The 22,774-nt window shown below is 42.5% G+C and overlaps 1 protein-coding gene across 1 annotated transcript in view; it reads left to right on the forward strand.

Moving 5' to 3' along the window:
- Window positions 1-583: 583 nt before the first annotated feature.
- LOC133381639 (zinc finger protein 420-like) overlaps window positions 584-22,774 on the forward strand; it is a 45,429-nt gene continuing 23,238 nt past the window's right edge. The window contains exons 1-7 of the mRNA XM_061620986.1: window positions 584-1,076; window positions 1,244-1,366; window positions 2,849-3,314; window positions 3,509-3,590; window positions 3,798-3,880; window positions 4,288-4,414; window positions 8,270-9,199. Of these exons, the coding sequence (XP_061476970.1) occupies window positions 2,988-3,314; window positions 3,509-3,590; window positions 3,798-3,880; window positions 4,288-4,414; window positions 8,270-9,199 (1,549 nt within the window). The 5' untranslated portion in view covers window positions 584-1,076; window positions 1,244-1,366; window positions 2,849-2,987. The remainder of the gene's footprint in view (window positions 1,077-1,243; window positions 1,367-2,848; window positions 3,315-3,508; window positions 3,591-3,797; window positions 3,881-4,287; window positions 4,415-8,269; window positions 9,200-22,774) is intronic.

Consider the following 22,774-nt stretch of genomic DNA (forward strand, 5'->3'; position numbering starts at 1 on the left):
AAATGTTCTGTGCTAAAACGGAGGGAAGCTAATTCTTTCTGCTCTGCCAAACAAAAAAATTCATCTTAGATTAAGAAAACATCTCCAGGAATTTCCTCAGCCGGAGTTGGCAACCCTACCGGGGACTCTCTGCCTCTGCACCCCAAAGCTCCACCAGTTGTACTTCTGGCTGCTTGTGCCACCTTCCTCGGACAAGACCGTTACGCAGGGCAGCCTCCCAGGCCAACTAAGCCAGCGGCTCCCTTCTCGTGTCCTTCCTCACGCCGGTATTAACGGCACACTGGGTGTCGATATTCAGCCCGGGCTTCTCCCCCTCCCGTCTTCCCTCAGACTTTCCTCCTCAGCTCCCTTCATTTCCCCTCAACCGTCTCCCTCCATGTCAGTTAACTCCCAAAGGACTAGGCCCTCCAGCCAATCAGAGTCCCTCCATGTCCGTTAACTCCCAACGGACTAGGTCCTCCAGCCAATCAGAGTCCGCTGCCCCAAAGACCAATCGGAATGAATGTACCTGACCCAGGCCCCGCCTAATAAGCTCCCAGGGCGATTGTCTCTCTGGTGCCCGTCACAAGACCCTCTGCCCGTCACCGTAGAGTCGAAGCATCCCCTCCCAAAAGATGCCTGGGAACTGTAGTTTGCCCCTCACAGCTGCAGTTCCCAGCACCCTTAACAAACGACAATTCCCAGGGTTCTTTTGGGTGTGTGTGTAACGTGCTTTAAATGCATTTGGCACGTATGCAGCCCCGCTGCAAGACAGAGAGGCAGAGAAGTCACTTGCTTCCTCGCCTTCCTCCCGGGGAGTTGCTTTCTCAGTGGAAATGCTGCTGCGGGATCTCTTGCCTTCTACCTGCAGGGTAGGCGCTCTGCCGCTCGGCTACAAGCAAGCAGCTCCTCCTTCAGCTTGGCTTGCGAAGGGTTAACACGAACAACGTGGGCTTCCTAGAGAGGGAGCAAACGGAGGGGGTGCAGAGTCCGAGATCCTTGCCTCCGAAGTCTCCTCCGGCCCGGAGGTGTGTGCGTGGAGAGAAAGCGGCCCTCGTTTCCCCAGGCGCCTTATCAAGGGGCCCTTCCGGGATCTGGTGAGTGTTTCTCTCCCCCCATCCCGCTGCCTTATTTTGTGCATTTGGGTGGAGGGGAGCCGCGGGGCCATCGGGGAGGGGCCCTGCAGCGGATCCATCCGGGACACACACACCCCGTCACCCAAGCCAGGCCAGGGGCTGAAGCATGGCTCTCTTTGCAAATCCAGGAGGGCCTCTCGTTGGAGGAGGAGGATTTAAAGTATGTCTGTAAGGCTGAGTTGATCTGGATGGAAGGGAATCCTCGGTTGTACTCCAATTAGAATTACACACACACCCCGAATCTGGCACAGGTGAGTTATCAGTCCTCCGAACTGTGCCCATTCAGACGTGCAACCCCAGAGAGATGGAGGGAATCTTTGGCGACTGAACAGAAAGCGCTCCTAAAACTGAGTGGTGGTATTTTACTAAAAGGAAAGTGAGAGTAAAACAAACAAACAAACTGTTGAATGGAGGATTGGGATTAAGCAAGTCAGTTGCCCCTTTCCGCTTCCAATGTACCATCATCCATAGACTCCCAGTTATTTTGGGAGGCGGGGAATGAAAATGGGGTTTTCACAGTTGTTGAAACAACATTTTTGAGCGAAAATATACATTCATTTATTTCTCTTTGTGTGTGAGAGAGACAGAGAAACTAGATTCCTCCCACTTCTGCGGTGCCTTCAAGATGCCCTTGGCTACTTCAGGGCCCCTTTTTTACTTAACTCCATTCACATATACAAACATGTATGCATGAACTCTCTCTCTGCCCTTCTCTAAAAGTACTGGGAGCCAGGGAGAATCATAGAATTGTAAAGTTGGAAGGGGCTGTCAGGCCATTGAGTCCAACCCCCTACTGCTCAAAGCAGGAATCCACCTTGAAGCATACCCAGTCGATAACAAATAGCATCAAAAATATTCCTGTGTGTGTGCGGTTCCACATTTCAAACTCAGGTTACACATTAATGTGGTTGCTCAATTCCTGCCTTGGCGCAGTCACCCATGCTCTGACTGATCTACCTCACATGACTGTTGTCTTGAATCCTGCAGCCCTGAACCCACTTTCATTCAGATGGCCTGTTAAAAAAGTAGACATATTTCTGAGTAGACACTGTACTGCCAGTTAAGCATTCAGTGAATTCTTAGTGAAAGTCTGTGCAGCACGAGACATGCCCAACACTTTTTGCAAAGCTTTAACCCTTTACATTTGCTATGTGCTCACAGGGGGGTACTGTTTAGCATTCCCCCACACTTACTGTGTGGAAGTATTTGCAGAAAACAACTTCTTCTTGATCACAGATGAACAGGAAAGATGCATCCTGGTTCTATGATAAAAAATGCACTAAAGCAGAGGGGAAATAGCAGGCCTTTAAGACCTCAAGGATTCCTGTCTGCTGCCTGGTGTTCAAAGAAGTCCCTTGCCAATCACAGCTCCGACTTCACTCATTGGTTAAAAACACTGAAAGATGGACAGGGGCCCGACTGCCCCCTCTGCCCTTGCAATGCCAAGAAGCAGAAAGCAGCCGCATCCAAGCTGCGTGTGGAGGGGGAATGACGAGGCTCCAACACCCTCCTGGAAGGCTGGTAGCAGCCCCTGGCTCAACATTTTGAGACATGCTGGCTTAGAAGCTGCCTGCATATTTTGCTTCATAACTTTCCTTCCAGGAGATAAAGAGACATTGCACCATTATCATCCATTCCTGGATGCTAATGAGGTTCATACACGCTTGATAAGCTAACTTTTTCCCCCAAACAGTGTACTAATTTTGTAATAGAGCAATGTCTTGGCTTTGTAGGAATTGGTAGCGCCTCTATTTAGGACAGACAGGCATCCTTAAAGCACTGGTGGATGAAGAACACTCAGCTGCCCCTGAAGCACAAAGAGGCCCCGATGTCATCAACACTGGCAACAGTGAGGAAATCTGGGAAAGAACCATGCAGACAGTCCTGGGCGAGAAGGACAAGCTCAGTTCAGATGTGCAGCGCCTGCAGTTCAGGCATTTCCACTACGAGGAGGCCAAGGGGCCCCGAGAGGCTTGCAGCCGACTCCACCACCTCTGCCGTCAGTGGCTGAAGCCAGAGCAAAACACGAAGAATCAGATTCTGGACCTGGTGATCCTTCAGCCATTTCTGGCTGTCCTTTCACCGGAGCTGGAGAGCTGGATGAGGGAATGTGGAGTGGAGACCAGTTCCCAGGCGGTGGCCCTGGCCGAAGGTTTCCTCCTGAGTCAGGCAGAGGACAAGAAGCAGGCAGAGCAGCAGGTGAGAGAGAGGTTTAACCTGGACGTTCCAAGGGAGTCAGAACCTGAGGGAGGGTATCCCTACTACTAATTGCCCCCTCTTTTTTGGAAAGCATCCAAGGAAAGATACCGAAAGCCTGCCTGGTTTCAGCCTCTGCCATTTCTTTTCTAATCCTACTTCCCATTCAATGTGTTCAATCCTTGTTGCGATTTCAGAGAAAGGACCTGTTTGCAGAAATGGACACTGATTTCCCTGAGGCAGAGGGGACACCATCGCACACTAGACGGAGGCCACTGGGTAAGGATTAAGAGGATGTATCTCAATTTAATCATTAATTTTAAAAGAAATGGATGGGTTCTTCTAATCGTTGGGGAGAACATAAAATGGGTACAGAGACTCAATAGATAAGCAATATTCTCAGGCCTCTATGTCGTTCAACATAAATTGCTGCATCTTTGAGACAAGCACGTGCTAAGGGCTTCCCACCATCTTGGTTTCTCACAGCTGATGGAATGATGCCGGCAAGACCTCTTCTGCCATGTCATCTTCGCAATGGAGAGGAAGCAGACTCTGTGGAATCGGATCGGGTAGGGGGGGCGAATCAGTGGGGAGGGAGGCTGGAGAAAGCCTGGGTGCTTCTGTCCCCCCCGTTAAATCCTTTGGCCTAAACCAATCTCTCTCTCTTTCTTTTTGCTTTGAAGGCCACTCAAGGAAAGTTTAAATCCTGAGAATAATGACCAGCCACCTCAGCTTAACAAGGCTTTTGGATGTAGCTAGTATTTTTTTTATTAGTAGTAGCCATATTGTTTATTCATGTATGTGCTATTTGATGCTCATTATAGTCTTCCAAGCAGCATAAAACCCAGTTACAAATTTTAAGATATAAACAACTAATAAGACAATCCCATTAAAACAATGAATAGAAAACACAGCAACAACTAGTAGGTAATATTTATGCTGTCTGTGAGGAGGAAATGTGTCCTTTCTCTTTTAGGGTCCAGTGTCCTTTGATGATGTGGCCGTGCATTTCACAGAGGAGGAGTGGGCCCTGCTGAATCCTGACCAGAGAGCTCTGCATCAGGAAGTCATGGAGGAGAATAGTGGAATGGTGGTATCCCTCGGTAAGGTTCCCTGTCGGTTTACGATATCTGGTGTGAAATTAATTATTTAAACATTTGATGAACCACAGTATCCTCATCTGGCTCATCAGTGCCACCGATAGCATCTGGGATTGTGACTCCTGCATTTATCCTTGAATGGACAGCTTTCTAACGTTCTGTCTCTGAATCTGCTTTCTCAAGTTATTGTTGACCATTGAACCACACTGTCACTGAGTGTTTTTCGATCAAGTCTGAAAGTGTGGAAATCTGTAGCTAAGAGAAGTTATGTCTTTGCCCAGTCTGGGAACGGATAGCCAAGGCCGTTGTCATGGCAGCATCAAGATAGACTGGGAGAGTTCTAGCAGTTATCTGTGTTGAGCTGAGTCTTCTGTGTAATGTCTTTGAACTGAGAACTTCTCTCCTAGAGGGGGGGATCTTAAAGCCTTAATCCATAATGTCTTAATAAAAGACTCTTAACCTGATCTAATGCATCTGAGAAGTTTCTTGAGCAACTTAACTCCAACGTAACGTATGCTGTTTCACGCAACAACGCACACACGTCAACAGTTATGCCCTTCTAAACAGTGATCATAGTGGTCTGAATGGCCCAGAGTTTCAAAGTTGTGAGGAAAGTGGAACTACTCATTTTCTGGTTAGCCAAAAGGACCACTGACATCAGAGTGAGTCATTCTCATGACTAGTCCAAGCAACCATCCATCTCAAACAAAAGGTGCGTTTTACTGATTTCAGATTCGCATAAACATGGGAACGTCTGTTAAGCAGTCCAAAGATTCTGTCTTTGAGAACCAGCATTTTGCAAGGAATGCTGCACATCCTCTGAAATCCAAGAGCCAACCTGTAACTCGCAAAGTCAGATTAAGTTTATTGGTTTAATTACAAATCTGTGTTGTTTGATTGATGTCCCCCTTCCTCCCACTTTTTTTCTTCCCTGCCAAACTAATTAATTTATATTTTGTTATAGGGCTTCACATTTTTTAAATAGGTAATTACAAAATAGCTTCAAAGTGACGGTTCTCAACACCCGTCAGCTGATAAGCATCGAGAGCTCCATTGACTGGACTGTGGAGTTCCTGACAGGGTACTTCATAATGCATCTGATACCAGTGGGGCTCCCTGTCTGGGCTGATCCAAACTCTGGCAGAGGAAATGCAAGAAGACAATAAAGGATGCCAAAGAAGAATTTGAGGAGCACATTGCTAAGGGCATAAAAACCAACAACAAAAAATTCTATAAATACATTCAAAGCAGGAGACCATCTAGGGAGGCGATTGGACCCTTGGATGGCAAGGGAGTCAAAACAGGATAAGGAGATTGTGGAGAAGCTAAATGATTTTTGTGCATCTGTCTTTGCACTGGAGGATAAAGGCAGATGCCTGAAGCTGAACAAACATTTGCAGGAAGGGAGTCTGAGGCACGTAGTGGTATGAGGCCATTGAGTCCAACCCCCTGCTCAATATTAATAGGTTAGTGAGACAGGAGTTTCCCTTGCAGAAGCCATGCTGACTCTCTCTTGTATATCCTTGGTGTTTTTATCTTTAACAATACTTCCTATCATTTATCCCCAGGACAGCTGTTAAACTAAAAGGCATTGTGATTTCATTAGGACACATATTAGAGTTAGAATAAACAAGTGAGACCGAAGAGAAGAACATCACACCTAGGAAAGAGGGCCTACATCCCAATAACAGTATGCCCCTGGTTTGGTCAGATTCTTTACATGTTTATCCAGACTGATCACTTTGATAAAAGGTTAATGCTTTCCTGTGTGGAAATGGTAAACTACCTGTAACTTGCAGATATAAAGGTCAACTGTGAGGGTGGAATATTGCTTGTAAGAACGGGATTCATTATAAGATGCAAATAAAGCTTTGGGCGCTATCCCATGTTTCTTTTTCTCTTTTGGGTGCATCAAAATAAGGTGCTAGGTGCTAAGAATGCAAAAAGACAATACCTCTAGTTAAAAAGAAAGACCTCAATGGATGACTGACAAAACTCTTAAAATGGTTAAAGAGAGAAGGAAAGCAAAAGCAAGAGGAGATAGAAACACGGTCAGAACCCTAAATGCAACAATACAGCGACTAGTACGTAGGGACAAAGAACTATTACAATAGTTATTGTGTAGAAATAGAAGTTAAACGCTTTGCTGTAATCTGTGAGACGGGGTGTATTTTATCACCCTATTTGTTTAATCTGTACGCAGAACATATCAGATGTGAAAATTGGAGCAAGAAATATCAATAATTTAAGATATGCAGACAATACCAAACTAGTAGCAGAAACCAGTAATGCTTTGAAATGAATGCTGATGAAAGTGAAAGAGGAAAGCACAAAAGCAGGACTACAGCTGAACGTCAAAAAGACTAAAGTAATGACAACAGAAGATTTATGTAACTTTAAAGTTGACAACGAGGACATTGAACTTGTCAAAGATTATCAATACCTCGGCACAGTCATTAACCAAAATGGAGACAATAGTCAAGAAATCAGAAGAAGGCTAGGATGTGGGAGGGCAGCTATGAGAGAACTAGAAAAGGTCCTCAAATGCAAAGATGTATCACTCAACACTAAATTCAGGATCATTCAGACCATGGTATTCCCGATCTCTGTATGGATGTGAAAGTTGGACAGTGAAAAAAGCAGATAAGGGAAAAAACTCATTTAAAATGTGGTGTTGGAGGAGAGCTTTGCGCGTACCATGGCCTGCGAAAAAGAGAAATAATTGGGTGTTAGAACAAATTAAACCAGAACTCTCACTAGAAGCTAAAATGATGAAACTGAGGTTATCATACTTTGGACACATAATGAGAAGACATGATTCCCTAGAAAAGACCATAATGCTGGGAAAAACAGATGGGAGTAGAAAAAGAGGAAGGCCAAACAAGAGATGGATTGATTTCATAAAGGAAGCCACAGATCTGAACTTACAAGATGTGAACAGGATGGTCCATGACAGATGCTATTGGAGGTTGCTGATTCATAGGGTCACCATAAGTCGTAATCAACACATAACAACAACAACATTTTAATGATGGGCATTTCTTTATAGTATTTGTGAAATATTTGGTTTTTATACTGCTTAGGAGGCTATTCTAGTAATAAATGGTATATAAATTAGTAAACAACGTTGCTGCTACTGATAAATAATTCTAGCTATATTCAAAGGGCTAGTTGAGGTCAGGTCGCTGGTCATTTAGATCGAAACCTTCTCTGAGTGGCCTCCACAGTGTTTGCTGAGGGCAGATTTCAAAGAATCACGGAGAAGGAGGGAGGTTTGTTCAGGCCCAGAGAGTTGAGCAGGGGACAGAGGCTTGAAGGCACATAACAACAGTAGGTCAGTTAGGCATGCTTGCCTATATAAAGTAATACCCCAGTTGGCAAAGGGTAACACTTTGAATGTAGTTAAATAAAAAATTTTTGGTAGTTAGCATCCCTTATTGTCTTCCTGCATTTGTATTCCTTTTTATCCTCCTCATTTGGACAAGTCTTCTTGTCGCTAATAGCTTTTTTGACTCTGCTCATTAACCACGCTGGCATCCTCATATCCTTGGTGGTATCTTTCCCAATCTGCAGTTATACACTCCAGTTGAGTTTTTAATTTTTTTAAAGAACAACTCCATAGCTCCTAACAGGAGAGAAAGCATGTAGTTGTTTCCATTTTCCTGTACGACAGTCTTTTTCAGGTAGGTAGCTCTGTACCAACTATCAGTTAATGCCAGTCAAAAGGGGTAGATAACTCTGTAATGAGATCTGCCTCCCATCTAAGTCACTTTGCTTCTTCCTTTATTTATTTATTTTTCAATAATTTGGAGCTCCATATCCACCTCAGGCTCTAATCACTTTCTGTCTTTGTTGCAGAAGGTGACGAATTGAAAAACAAGAATAAGGGAGATCCCATCAAAATCCTCACAGTGGAGACACTATATGAAGATTTAGAGTGTGGAGAGACCTTCAGTCAGAGCTCCCAGCAAATAATTCATACTGAGGAGAAACCACATCAATGCTTGGAATGTGGAAAGACCTTTACCTGCAAGAAAAGTCTCACTATCCATCAAAGAATTCATACAGGAGAAAAGCCATATGAATGTTCAGAGTGCGGAAAGAACTTTAGACACAGTTGGAATCTCACTTACCATCAAAGAATTCATACAGGGGAGAAACCGTATCAATGCTTGGTATGTGGAAAAAGCTTCAGACGGAGGTTCTACCTCACTTCCCATCGAAGAAGTCATACAGGGGAGAAACCCTATGAATGCTTGGAGTGTGGAAAAAGATTCCGACAGAAGTCCCACCTCAATTCCCATCGAAAAACTCATACAGGAGAGAAACCATATCACTGCTTGGAATGTGGAAAGAGATTTAAGAGAAGCACAGCATTCCATCTTCATCAAAGAAGCCACAGTGGGAATAAACCATATCAGTGCTTGGAATGTGGAAAGAGCTTCATGCAGAGCACCAGTCTCACTTCTCATCAAAGAGTTCATACAGGGGAGAGACCATATCAGTGCTTGGAATGCGGGAAGAGCTTCAGACAGAGTAACACTCTCACTTCCCATCAAAGAACTCACACAGGAGAGAGACCATATCAGTGCTTGGAATGTGGAAAGAGCTTCAGACACAGTGCCCACCTCACTTCCCATCAAAGAACTCACACAGGAGAGAGACCATATCAATGCTTGGAATGTGGAAAGAGCTTCAGACACAGTGGTCACCTCACTTCCCATCAAAGAACTCACACAGGAGAGAGACCATATCAATGCTTGGAATGTGGAAAAAGCTTCAGACACAGTGCCCACCTCACTTCCCATCGAAAAACTCACACTAGAGAGAGACCATATCAATGCTTGGAATGTGGAAAGAGTTTCCATGACAGCACAATCCTTAGTAATCATCGCAGAAGCCACACAGGAGAGAATCGTATATGTGCTAGAATATGGAAAGTGCTTCCCTTGGCTTCCCAAATTCACTTCCCATCAAAAAAATAATTTAGGAGCAAACCGTAAAAGTATTGGCAGCTGGACCTGGCAGGGCTGCTAAGAGGTCATGGAGGCATGGCCAGTGGGGTGACAGAATTACAGTCAAGTTGATCTGGGTTTCTTCCCATCCTCCTCTCTTGCAAAGCTATTGTGGAGATTTAAGCATTGCAGTTGTACAAATATTTAGCACCTCCCTGAACTGAAAAGTTACTTTGGATCAGAAGAGGTTCCTGCTGTCGCTGTTGTTTCTCCTCTACGAGAAAATTTGTGTAGCCTCTGCCTGTTCTCGTTTTCTCCTTCTTTTCCTTCCAAAGAAACAGGGGACACTTAAACATTGCTGTTATATAAATACTTGGCACCTAAGTAAGTGTCTCATCTTAATTCAGAACTGCTGTCACAATTTCTAGTGTAGCTTTATACCGCAATAAGCTTACATTACTCAGAGGTAAACCCCACGGTATTCTATGTGAAGTACTCCCTGATAAATATTTACAGGATTGCAGTCTGAAATGGTTAGTCTTAAAACTGCCACACATGACTGTTAAGAAGGGTCCCCATAAATGTCCAGACCTATGGAAAAAAGACTATTATGGCAAATACACCCACATCTGCACCCATTTCTGCACCCATTTTGGCTGGTTCCAGAGATGTTGAAGTAGGCCGCATGTTGTCATTTTCTGTTGTCTTTACTTTAGTCTTTTTGATGTTGTCCTGCTTTTGTGCTTTCCTCTTTTAACTTTCACCAGCATTTGTTTCAAATCATTACTGGTTTCTACCAGTAGTATGGTATCGTCTGCATATCTTTTCCCTCCAATTTGTACACCTTCATCTTGGTCCAATCCTGCTTTCCGTATGATATGTTCTGCATATAGACTAAACAAATAGGGTGATAAAATACACCCTTGTCTCACACCCTTTCCGACTGGGAACCTTGAGCCTTGAGTCTCCCACAAATATATGTTAAAATGTGAGAAATGTTACCCACATATAAGTCTATGAACAGGAAAGGTATTCAAACAGCAACTTATTAAAAGTTTATTGTTGTTATGTGCCTTCAGGTCGACTATGACTTATGGCGACCCTATAAATCAGCGACCTCCAAGAGCATCTGTCATGAACCACCCTGTTCAGATCTTGTAAATTCGGATCTGTGGCTTCCTTTATGGAATCAATCCATCTCTTGTTTGGCCTTCCTCTTTTTCTACTCCCTTCTGTTTTCCCCAGCATTATTGTCTTCTCTAGTGAATCATGTCTTCTCATCATGTGTCCAAAGTATGATAACCTCAGTTTCATCATTTGGCTTCTAGTGATGATTCCGGTTTAATTTGTTCTAACACCCAATTGTTTGTCTTTTTCGCAGTCCATGGTATGCACAAAGCTCTCCTCCAACACCACATTTCAAAGGAGTTGATTTTTCTCTTATCCGCTTTTTTCACTGTCCAACTTTCACAGCCATACATAGAGATCGGGAATACCATGCTCTGAATGATCCTGACTTTAGTGTTCAGTGATACATCTTTGCATTTGAGGGCCTTTTCTAGTTCTCTCATAGCGGCACTCGCCAGTCCTAGCCCTCTTCTGATTTCTTGACTATGGTCTCCATTTTGGTTAATGACTGTGCTGAGGTATTGATAATCCTTGACAAGTTCAATGGCCTCATTGTCAACTTTAAAGTTACATAAATCTTCTGTTGTCATTACTTTAGTCTTTTTGACGTTCAGCTGTAGTCCTGCTTTTGTGCTTTCCTCTTTATCTTTCGTCAGCATTCGTTTCAAATCGTTACTGGTTTCTACTAGTAATATGGTATCATCTGCATATCTTAAATTATTGATATTTCTCCCTCCAATATTCACACCCCCTTCATCTTGGTCCAATCCTGCTTTCCGTAGGATATGTTCCGCGTATAGATTAAACAAATAGGGTGATAAAATACACCCCTGTCTCACACCCTTTCCGATGGGGAACGAATTGGTTTCTCCATATTCTGTCCTTACAGTATTCTCTTGTCCAGAGTACAAGTTGCGCATCAGGACAATCAGATGCTGTAGCACCCCCATTTCTTTTAAAGCATTCCATAGTTTTTCATGATCTACACAGTCAAAGGCTCTGCTGTAGTCTATAAAGCACAGGGTGATTTCCTCCTGAAATTCCTTGGTCCGTTCAATTATCCAGCATCTGTTTGCAATATGATCTCTACTGCCTCTTCTCTTTCTAAATCCAGCCTGGATGTCTGGCATTTCTCACTCCATATATGGTAAGAGCCTTTGTTGTAGAATCTTGAGCATTACTTTACTTGCATCGGATATTAAGGCAGTAGTTCGATAATTACTGCATTCCCTGGGATCTCCTTTCTTTGGAATTGGGATATATATTGAATGTTTCCAGTCTGTGGGTCATTGTTTAGTTTTCCATATTTGTTGACATCTTTCTCAAAATTTGGACTGATTCAGTGTCAGTAACTTGTAGCAACTCTATTGGTATGCCGCCTGTTCCTGATGATTTGTTTCTTCCAAGTATTTTAAGAGCAGCTTTCACCTCACATTCTAAAATTTCTGGTTCTTCATCATACGGTTCCTCCATGAATGAATCTGTCGTCCTGGGATCTCTTTTATAGAATTATTCAGTGTATTGTTTCCATCTTCCTTTTATCTCATCTCGGTCAGTCAGTGTGTTACCCTGTGGATTATTCAACATCCCTACTCTTGGTTTAAATTTCCCTTTAATTTCTCTAATCTTTTGGAATAGGACTCTTGTGTTATCCTGTTTGTTGTCCTCTTCTATTTCTATACAATAACTATTGTAATAGTTCTCCTTGTCCCTACATACTAGTCGCTGTATTGTTGCATTTAGGGATCTAACCATGTTTCTCCTTTTGCTTTTGCTTTCCTTCTCTCTTTAACCATTTTAAGAGTTTCTTCAGTCATCCATTGAGGTCTTTCTCTCTTTTTAACTAGTGGTATTGTCTTTTTGCATTCTTCCCTGATAATGTCTCTGACTTCACTCCATAGTTCTTCTGGTGCTCTGTCAACTAAGTTTAAAGCCTCAAATCTATTCCTTATTTGATCTTTATATTCTTCTGGGATGTTATTTAAATTGTATTTTGGCATTATGAGTGCTTTGTTTTTCTTCTTTAGCTTTACTTTGATTTTCCATATGACCAGTTCATGATCTGTATCGCAGTCTGCTCCTGGTCTTGTTTCTGCAGAAAGAATGGAACTTCTCCATCTTCTGCTACCAATTATATAATCAATTTGATTCCTGTATTGACCATTTGGTGATGTCCACATGTACAGTCGTCTTTTCAGTTGCTCAAAAAATGTGTTTGCAAGAAACAAATTATTGGCTTCATAGAATTCAAGAAGTCTTTCTCCTGCTTAATTTCTATCTCCTACGCCCCATTTCCCCACACTTCCTAATTCTTCTCTGTTCCCTACTTTTGCATTCCAGTCCCCCTTGATTATCAGCACATCTTGTTTTGGTATGTGATCAATTTCTTCCTGGACTTCTGTGTAAAATATTTCCAATTCCTCTTCTTCTGTGTTTGCCATTGGAGCATAGACTTGGATGATGGTTATGTTAATAGGTTTCCTGTTTAATCTCATTGATATCACTCAGACCTTGCGTTATAGCCCCTAATTGTTTTTGCTACATCACTTCTCACTATTACAGCAACCCCGTTTCTTCTTAATTTCTCATTTTGTGCACAAAATATTTTGTAGTTGCCTGATTGAAAATGTCCAATTCCTGACCATTTTAATTTACTCACGCCAAGTCTGCAATGTTGATACTTCTCATTTCTTGCTTGACAATTTCTAACTTTCCCTGGTTCACGCTTCTCACATTCCCAGTTCCTATTGTGTGCGTTGTACAATTCCAGACTCTCCTTTCGCATCTGTGCGCATCAGCCTCTGGGCTTCCTTTCGGCTTTGACTCAGCTGCATCATTAGTCACAGTGCTACTTGTACTTGTCCTTTGTTCTTCCCCAGTAGCTCGATGAGTGCTTTCTGACCTGGGGTCTCATTTCCCAGCACTATCTTGTGTTGCATTTATTTAAAAATATAAGTGCATAAAAATAGTAGCATAAAAATCCTCAAATCCAAAACACTAGTAAGGTAGAGGTATAGATCACCAATAATAATAAAGATGATAACAATAATAATAATAAACACTCAGTTTTGTGTTTCAGCTGTAACCAGTTTTGCACACGTTTTGACTGTTGTCAAAGACATTGGACCAGGCCCCATAGCTGTTTTTTGGGCTGATTTGCAAACCAGATTGGGACATCACCATTCCCCATTTCCCTGTCTTGAACCACTACCCCTATGTCTCCTGTTATACAAAGAAAACTTTGAATTGGCTAAATCAACCTACATTTGTAGATTGCCTAAATACGTTGTGTTCATAGTGAATGATATTTTAACATTAAGACATTTTCTCTGCACATATGTGAACCAGACAAATTCTCAATATAATATGTAGTTCTATTAGATATGGCTATAATTATTTTGAGAGCCAATGTGGTGTAGTGGGCTGGGAGGCCAGGGTTTGAATCCCCACATAGCCATGAAACTCACTGGGCGACCTTGGGCCAGTCACTGCCTCTCAGCCTCATGAAAACCCTCTTCATAGGATCGCCATAAGTCAGAATTGACTTGAAGGCAGTACATTTAGATTTACAAAATTATTTTGCTTTGATGACAGTGGATTATGTTTAACCAGGATGGTTGCCAAAGTGGCACTGTATGACTTAACAAATTCTTTCATGTAGTTGAATATGTTTTGAAATGTGGTCTTGTTTTTCTGTCATAATGAGGTTATCATTTAAGTTTAGGAATGCTTCTTAAATTTATCTTCGTTAAAGGAAACATTTAGTATATATATCCCTACCTTTGAGCATTTGTCCCTCTTCATGAGAGACACTTGTCACCTTTGCGTGCCTCATAGATAGCCTTGCTGAGTCAGGTAGTTGTGATTTCATAGGGTTTTTCAGCCCTGTATCAATATTTTAGAACTGATATAATTGCAATTGTATTTTATAATGCTATATTATTGACTAATTTCATTTGTTTTCTCTTCTGTAATGTTTGATTAAGTTCTGTTAAGTAAAGGAAATGCATTTACCAATGTTATATGCCCAAGACTCATCCTTGTGTTACGATTGCTTGGCTAACCCCATGTTGGTTCAAGTGGAACCCAGGAGGTGCAAGGCTAGGAACTATAACTCCCACTCTACACCCTCACCCTTTTTGTGTGGCTGGATATGCATTTCTGAGCTTTTGTGCAAAGGACAGGGGCAGCTGTTGCGACACAAAAATAACTAAAAGCTATTGAATACAGCTTTTCAGTTCCCTCCCTTGCGTCTGCTTAGTGTCTTCTGGCGATGCTTTTCCGGGTGGTCCGGGGTCTTTTGGGCTGTGACCCTACTTTAGACTCTGAGCCCTCAGTCGCTCGCTGTGACATGTTTGCGAGGCACTTTGCAGATAAAATTGCTCGCATTCAGACTGACTTGGACTCCTCATTAGCTACAGTTGTGCCAGATGTCCCCGAAGCTTCCTCTGGTAATTTTTCTATGGATATTTTTCAGCTTGTAAAGCCTGAGGATGTGGACAGGATTCTGGGAGAATAGAGGGCCACGACTTGCTCCCTTGACCCTTGCCCATCCTAGTCAATCAAATCTGCCAGAGGGTGAGTGGCGTACTGGTTGGCATATTTAATGAACACCACCCTAAGGGAAGATTCTGCGCCAACATTGTTGAAAAAAGCTTTGTTAAAAAAGCCTTCGTTAGACCCTGCGGATCTTAACTACTTCCGCCCAGTCTCTAATCTCCCTTTTCTGGGCAAGGTGATTGAGAGGGTAGTGGCTGCTCAGCTCCAAGTTTTCCTGGATGAATTGGATTATCTAGACCCTTTTTAATCAGGCTTCAGGCCTGGTCATGGGACAGAGACTGCCTTGGTCACCCTGCTTGATGACCTACACTGCATCAGACAGGGGGATTGCATCCCTGTTGGTGCTGCTGGACCTGTCGGCCTTGATGCGATTCACCATGGTATCTTCCTGGGCCGTCTAGCTGGGATGGGATTGGGAGGCACTGTTTTATGGTGGCCCCAGTTCTACCTGACGGACAGGACCTAGAAAGTGGTGCTGGGAGACTACTGCTTGACCCCCTGGCCGTTGGCCTGTGGGGTACCGCAAGGTTCCATTTTGTCTCCCATGCTCTTTAACATTTATATGAAACCGCTGGGAGAGGTCATCAGGACATTTGGAGTACAATGTCATCAATACATTGATGACACTCAGCTTTATCACTCCCTACCACCTGATTGCAGGGAGGGAGTGCTCATCCTAAACCAGTGCCTGGAGGCTGTGAAGGGCTGGATGTGGGCTAACAAACTGAAACTTAATCCAGACAAGATGGAAGTACCGCTGGTCAAGGGAAAAACTGCACCAGGGACAGAGTTGCAACCTGTTCTGGATGGGGTTGCACCCCCTTTGAAAGAGCAGGTCCGCAGTTTGGGAGTCCTCCTGGATCCTGCCCTGCTGCTTGAATATTAGGTGGCTGCAATAGCCAGGAGTGCTTTTGGCCAACTCAAGCTGGTCTACCAGCTCCGTCTGTTCCTGGAGGCAGTTGACTTGGCCACAGTAACACATGCATTGGTGACATCAAGGCTTGATTACTGTAACGCACTCTATGTGGGGCTGCCTTTTAAAACGGTTTGGAAATTACAGTTGGTTCAAAATGCAGCAGCCAGAATGTTAACTGGAGCACGCCGCAGGGAGCATATTACCCCTGTGCTTTATCGACTCCACTGGCTCCCAGTTTGCTTCCGGGCCCAATTCAAAGTGCTGGTTCTCACCTTTAAAGCCCTAAACGGCCTTGGACCAATGTGCCTGAGGGACCGCTTACGCCCATATATACCTGCCTGGGATTTAAGATCATCTGCCTCTGGTCTCCTCTGCGTGCCTGGAGCGAAAGACATTAGACTGACAGGCACACGGGAGAGAGCTTTTTCAGCTGTGGCCCCCAAGCTTTGGAATACCCTACCACAAGAAGTCCACTCTGCTCCCTCCCTGATGGTTTTCCAGAGACTTCTGAAAATGAGAGAGCCTTTGGGAGGGACTGAAGGTAGGGCCTGACACTGATTTTATGCCTTCTACGTTAAATTTTACCCTTGTTGTTCCCTTTAGTACCACTCCCTATATGTGTGTTTGTGTGTATAGTATTTTATGTATTTTAATTGTATTTTATGTATTTTAATTTATTTTAATGTTTTTGTGATTTTATCGTTTACAATTTTATTATGTATGTGTTTGATTTTATTTTTGAAGGCTGCCCTGAGTGCCCTATTATAGGGTAGAAGGGCGGGATAGAAATATTGTAAATAAATAAATAATAGAATAATCCCATTGTTCATTAGAAGTAGCCTGAGTTTTCTCAGGGTCAGCAAGGACATACACATGCACAAAATCGCCAGATGCCCAGACCCCTCCTTGGCAGGAGGGGGAGAGAGAAAAAGTATTTCAAAACCGAGGCTTGAATCTAGGAACGGGGAAAAAAGAGAAGGGGCAATGGTGATCTGAGCTCCAACACCTATAGCCATGCTCTAAAACAACACTCTCAAGGCAGGACTGCAGGAACGGAACCACAGAGAGAGTCTGGGTCTTGGTGCGAACCTTGAGACCAAGAGATTCCTTTCTGGTTTTGGGCCAGAGCTCTTCTCATCACTTCAGTTGTATTCAACTGCCCACTCCAGGCCTAGGATAGGTAATCTCTCCTACCTGTCACTCCTTATAGTAATAGGGTCCTTTGATCTCTTTAGTTTAAAGTTATGAATGGGTTATGATATTAATGATTAATGCTGCCACGCACCCAGTAATTTTCTAATGTTATTCTTCTCTTTCAATAAAATCAAGCTTAGCTTTATTTTGGTTTGGACCTGCATTTCTTGGGTTATACATACACACCATTTAGGCACATTTCAGGGCAAACCACTTGTTTTCTCCCTAGCAAAAGATTCCTCTCCTCTCAAGGTGTGTTTCATGGGACATGTGGGTGGCAAGTTCACACACTCAGGTTCCCAAGAGCCCGTGTCGTAACACTTGGATCTCAAATTTTCTGAGTGCTAAAGCAGACGGGCTAATTCTCACCACCCACCTGGCATCTGTGGTAGAGGGAGCTAACATGCGGCTGAAAAGCCAGACCCAGTGCATGATATATAGAAATCAGACATAGAGTTTCACTCTGAAGAGAGCAAATTTGCCATAGTATCACCCTCCCCCACCTTACTCACTTCTATGTCTTCTCTAATAGAAAGTCTATTTCCACCTTGCTGCCCCCCGATCACATTATTGTTATTATTATAAGATCCCAGGGTGGGTTACAAGTTTTAAAATACATAATTAAAAACAGTAAAAAACCTAAATAAATCACAGCAAATAAGGTGGGTCCTAAATATACACGTCAGATATCAAAGGCCAGGGCAAAGTGGTACATCTTCAGCATTTGCCAAAAGTTGTACAATGAAGTTGCCAGACACACCTCGGTGGGGAGTTCCACAGAGAATGCCTCTCCCAGGCCACCACCACCACCCGAGCTTCCAAGGGTGGCAGAATTACCAAAAGGGCCTCCTCTGCTGATCTCAACACCTAAAAGGATCTGTAGGGAAGGAGGCGATCTTTCACATATTTGGGATCTAAATCGTTAGGGCTTTAAACACTAATGTGAGCACCTTGAACTGGGCCCAGAAACAAACTGGCAACCAATGTAGCTGTTTTAAAATGGGTTATATGTCTTCTAAAGGGAACCCCAGCTAGTAATGTGGCAGCTGCATTTTGGACCAGTTGAAGTTTCCGAGTCATCCTTAAGGGCAGCCCCACAAAAAGTGCATTGCAATAACCCAGTCTGGAAGTTACCTGAGCCTGGAGCACTGTGGCCAAGTCTTCCCTGCCTAAGTAGGGCTGAAGCTGGCAAACCAGTCGGAGCTGGAAAAAGGCACTCCTAGCCACTAAGGCCACCTGAAACAGAGACAGCGATGGATCAAGGAGTACCCCCAGCCTACAGACCTACTCCTTCAAGGAAAAAGTAACCCCATCCAGAGCAGGCCATCTTCCCACTTCCTGGACATGAGAACTCTGCACACATCTCTGTCTTTTCAGGATTCCGTTTCAGTTTAGGAGGTCTGTTCTGCACAACATAGCAAACGGACCTTTAGTGTGGCAGCACCCTGTGGAATTCCCTCCCCTTAAATATTAGACAAGCACCATCTCTGTCATCTTTTCGAAGCCTATTGAAGACCTTCCTCTTTCAACAAGGCTTTTAAGTAGAGACCTTATGCCAGTCTGCGTCTGTGCTGGAACTGCTTTTTGTTTTAAACCATTTTTAAAAAGATGTTTTGAAAGCTTTTTTTAAAAAAATGCTTTTAAAGATGTTTTGCTGTAATATATTTTAAGGTCTGTTTTTATGATTTTTACAGTGTTTTTGGTGCTTTTGTTTGCTGCCCCTCGCTCCTGCTGGGAGGAGGGGCGGGATATAAATCAAATAATAATAATAAATAAATATATATATTGACCCACATCCAATCTCTCAATGCCTCCAAGCACCAGCTCAACACCTCAAGTGCCTCTCCTGATTCAGATGGAATAGAGTGGTAGAGCTGGGCGTCATCTGCATATTGATGGCACCTCACTCCAAATCTGATGACTGCTCCCATTGGCTTAATATAGATGTTAAACAGCATGAGGGACAAGATGGACCCTGCAGAATATGAGAGGATAATTCCCATGGTGCTGAATAGTAGCCTCCTATAACTACTTCTTGGAAGTGTCTCTGGAGGGATGAGTGGAACCACTGAAGCACAGTGCCCCCAACATCCAACCCCTCGAGATATTCCAGTAGGATACTGTGGTCAACAGTATCAGAAGCCGTTGAGATCAAGGGGAATGAGCAGGATCACATTCCCTCTATCCAGTCCTGTAGCAAGCCCTTCCTTGTTAGGTCTGGCAGCCACATTTCTAGGTACGGCATTGGGGGTTAGAGGCGCATAGTGCCAGCCAGTCTTCTCCCCTCACTGGTGGAGAGAACGTAAGGGCCAGTCCAGGGGAAAGGAAAGATCTTCTCCCTCGCTCCTCCTCCATCCAGACAGTGTGTTAACTTACACGATGGAGTATGTAAATGTCAAGTTAACAGACAATTTAGTATAAACACTAGAAACTAAATGACTGGCATATTTTTTGTTTGATAAGAAAAAAGGATGTTAAGGATACAGTGAACAAGGGGATACCAAAAAGATTGCAAACAAAATAGTTTATGCTATAACTAATAGGTTAAAAACTAGTATGAAGCTTATCTCAAAAATTCAGTTTTAATCTTGTATCACAACACCAATACAAAAAAAACAGGGTTTAGAAAGGGAATAAGAGCACATTACAATGCCACCATAGTCAAGCATTTAGGGAGTCGTGCTCAGAACAATGTGCAAAACTTTCTTATTGAAGTAAATGAGATTGAGGCCTTTGTAAAAGATTTGCTGCATAATAGACCTCTTTTTGTAAACTTACAAAAATGCTTGATAAAAATGCAAGAAAGTTTTCTGAATAGTTGGGTCACAATACACATTTTCAGAGGGAGAAAAAAATACATAACACGTAAAAATTGTACTTTAAAATAGTTGGTGCCTATTTTTCCTAGAATTAAAGTAATACAAGAGAGCCAGTGTGGTGTAGTTGTAAGGTGTTGGACTATGACCTGGGAGACCAGCATTCGAATCCCCACATAGCCATGAAGCGCATTGGGTGACCTTAGGCCAGTCACTGCCTCTCAGCCTCATGGAAACCCTATTCATAGCGTCGCCATAAATTAGAACTGACTGGAAGGCGGTACACTTACATTTTTTTAAAAAAATTCAAAATTAAGGTTAGCTGTCCTTTCTTTTTCAAGTTCAAGCAAAGCCAAATTTGCTAAACACTTGTAAGTCATTGAAAGTCTCTGTGGCTAACTGATCCGAGGTACAGCCTAAAATGTTGACTCACAGGTGGCTGTGCTGCAGGCAAAAATGTTAGCAGCCACCGCCAGAAGTTCTTTTTTTATCATTAATTTTTATTCAAATTTTCAAAGACAAAAAACAAAACAAAACAAAAGCAATTAAACAATAAAATAAAATGTCGACTTCCGATTTGTCGCAGATCAGTTATAGGTCTAGAATATATAACAATCCTATCTCTAAAATTATATTATAAAATCACTTTCCTCCAGTAGTTATCTTAATTAATCATCAAATCTCATAAACATTATTTTATTCTTTCCACAAAAAGTCAAAGAGAGGTTTCAATTCCTTGAAAGATATATCTTTCAATTTTTCTCCAAATAAACATGTCGCTTAATCCATCTAATTCAAATCTGTTAGGCCCAATAATTTCAATAGCCATTCTTCCATTATCTATATTAACTCCATCTTCCATCTTCAATAATCCTGTTAAGTCCAGTAATTTCAGTAGCCATTCTTCCGTTATCAATATCCCATAATAATCTTGTTGTCATAGCCATAGTCCAAGTAAACATATCAATTAATCCATCTCTTCAAATCTGTTAAGTCCAATAATTTCCATAACCATTCTTCCATTATCAATATTAATTCCATCTTCCATCTTCAATAGTCCTGTTAAATCCAGTGGTTTCAGTATCCATTCGTCCATTATCAGTATCCCATGATGATCTTGCTGTCGTAGCCATAGTCATATAACAAGAGTCTGATGGGAATTTCCCCCATCACAAATATGTCCTTGCCATCAATTCTGAATATGTTGTTGAAATATTGTTGTAAAGTCACATCTCTGCTCTGGGTGCATCTCTGCTCTGTCACATATTTGTAGTTAATTCCATAAATTTTTTCCATGTCAAGCCCCATCACATCATTCCAGTCAAGAATTCTGAATATGTTGCTGAAGTATTGCTGCAAAGTCATATCTCTGTTCTTCTTTTTTACAAAATGCACTGGCTCATCTCTTAAGAGTTTCTCCACTGTCACATATCTGTAGCCAACTCCATAGATTTTTTCTATGTCAAACTCCATCACATCATTCCAGTCCAGAAAATTATCCAAGACATTGATAACTTTACCACCAAAATCTTCATTAATTTCTTCAGAGACAACGTTGAATTCCAAACAGTCAACTTTATTTCTAACATCCATAAAATCCAAATCTTTTTCAAATTTCACATTTGTTCCAATCTCCAGGGCTTGTAGCTTCCCTATCCCATCAAACTCCTCTCTCACAGAATCCACTATTTCTTTAAGCTCCTGCGTCATTTTGTTAAGTTCAATTTTCATCTCCTGTCTACCCTGTCTCAGGGTTTGTTGGCAGCCACCGCCAGAAGTTCATATCTATCTGCAAAGGCCACTCTTTGCTGGTAAATTTCTTGAAATACATTTGGGTCGTTCTGTTTTTCTCAGAATGTTTTGACCACAGAGAACTTTTCTTTCATCAATATTGCGATACCTAGGGAGCTAAGTGGATTTACTTGCTCAAAATTCAAGTCATCAACAGATGCCACTGCAGTGATTATTTCATCATTTTGGGAAAATCAGTAAGAACAATATCAATAACTTCAAAATATTTTTTTCCACTTGTTCATTTTCTGTCTCACTTTTTTCACCAATCTTTTTTGTTAAAGCATAATCTTTTAGGGCAACACTTGTCTTCTTAAGTCTTTTGGGTCTACTTTCTTACTGTTGAGCTCCTGCAATTTTTTAGCTTCTTGAAGGAGTTCATTGAAAGTATCATTGTTCTGAAGGTGTTTAATTGTTCGCACTGAATTGATAATTGCTACAGAGTCCTTCAATCCTGTTTCTTGGGCTTGAAATACCTTATCTGCAGGTTCTAGAATCTCAAGAACTTTCTTCATAAAACAAAAACAGAATTCAAGCTTTTTCATGATGCAGCCTTTCAATTTATGCAAGATCATCATCATTAAAGTTTCCAGTTGGACTTCCCGGAAGGATTGCTCCGCCTGTGGCTGCCTCTGAGATGAGCTCTGTCTCAGAGGAAGCTTTTTTCAGTTTAAAATCAGTCAAAAGGGAACTTTGACTGGTATAAATGTTCTCCCAGGCAAGGGTGAACCGAAGAGATTATCCACAGAAACTTCGTTGGGCTGTCGGTGGCTGGAATTGATCAGGAATTCCCTGGGAAAAGAAGGCATACCTAGCAGCCGAGGATGGAGTTAGGTCTTCCAGCAAGCTGGGCTGAAAAAAAGTGAGACGTTTTTTCTTTTAAACGATCCACAACGGGCGAGCTTTCTTCTGTCTAATCTTATCATTTGGCTTAAATTACTACAGTAAAAGAGATTTGTTTAAGAATCAGCAATCAAGATACCTGGGTGACTTACACTTCTCT

The sequence above is a fragment of the Rhineura floridana genome, chromosome 3 (genome assembly GCF_030035675.1).
Source record: "Rhineura floridana isolate rRhiFlo1 chromosome 3, rRhiFlo1.hap2, whole genome shotgun sequence".
Taxonomy (NCBI): Eukaryota; Metazoa; Chordata; class Lepidosauria; order Squamata; family Rhineuridae; genus Rhineura; species Rhineura floridana.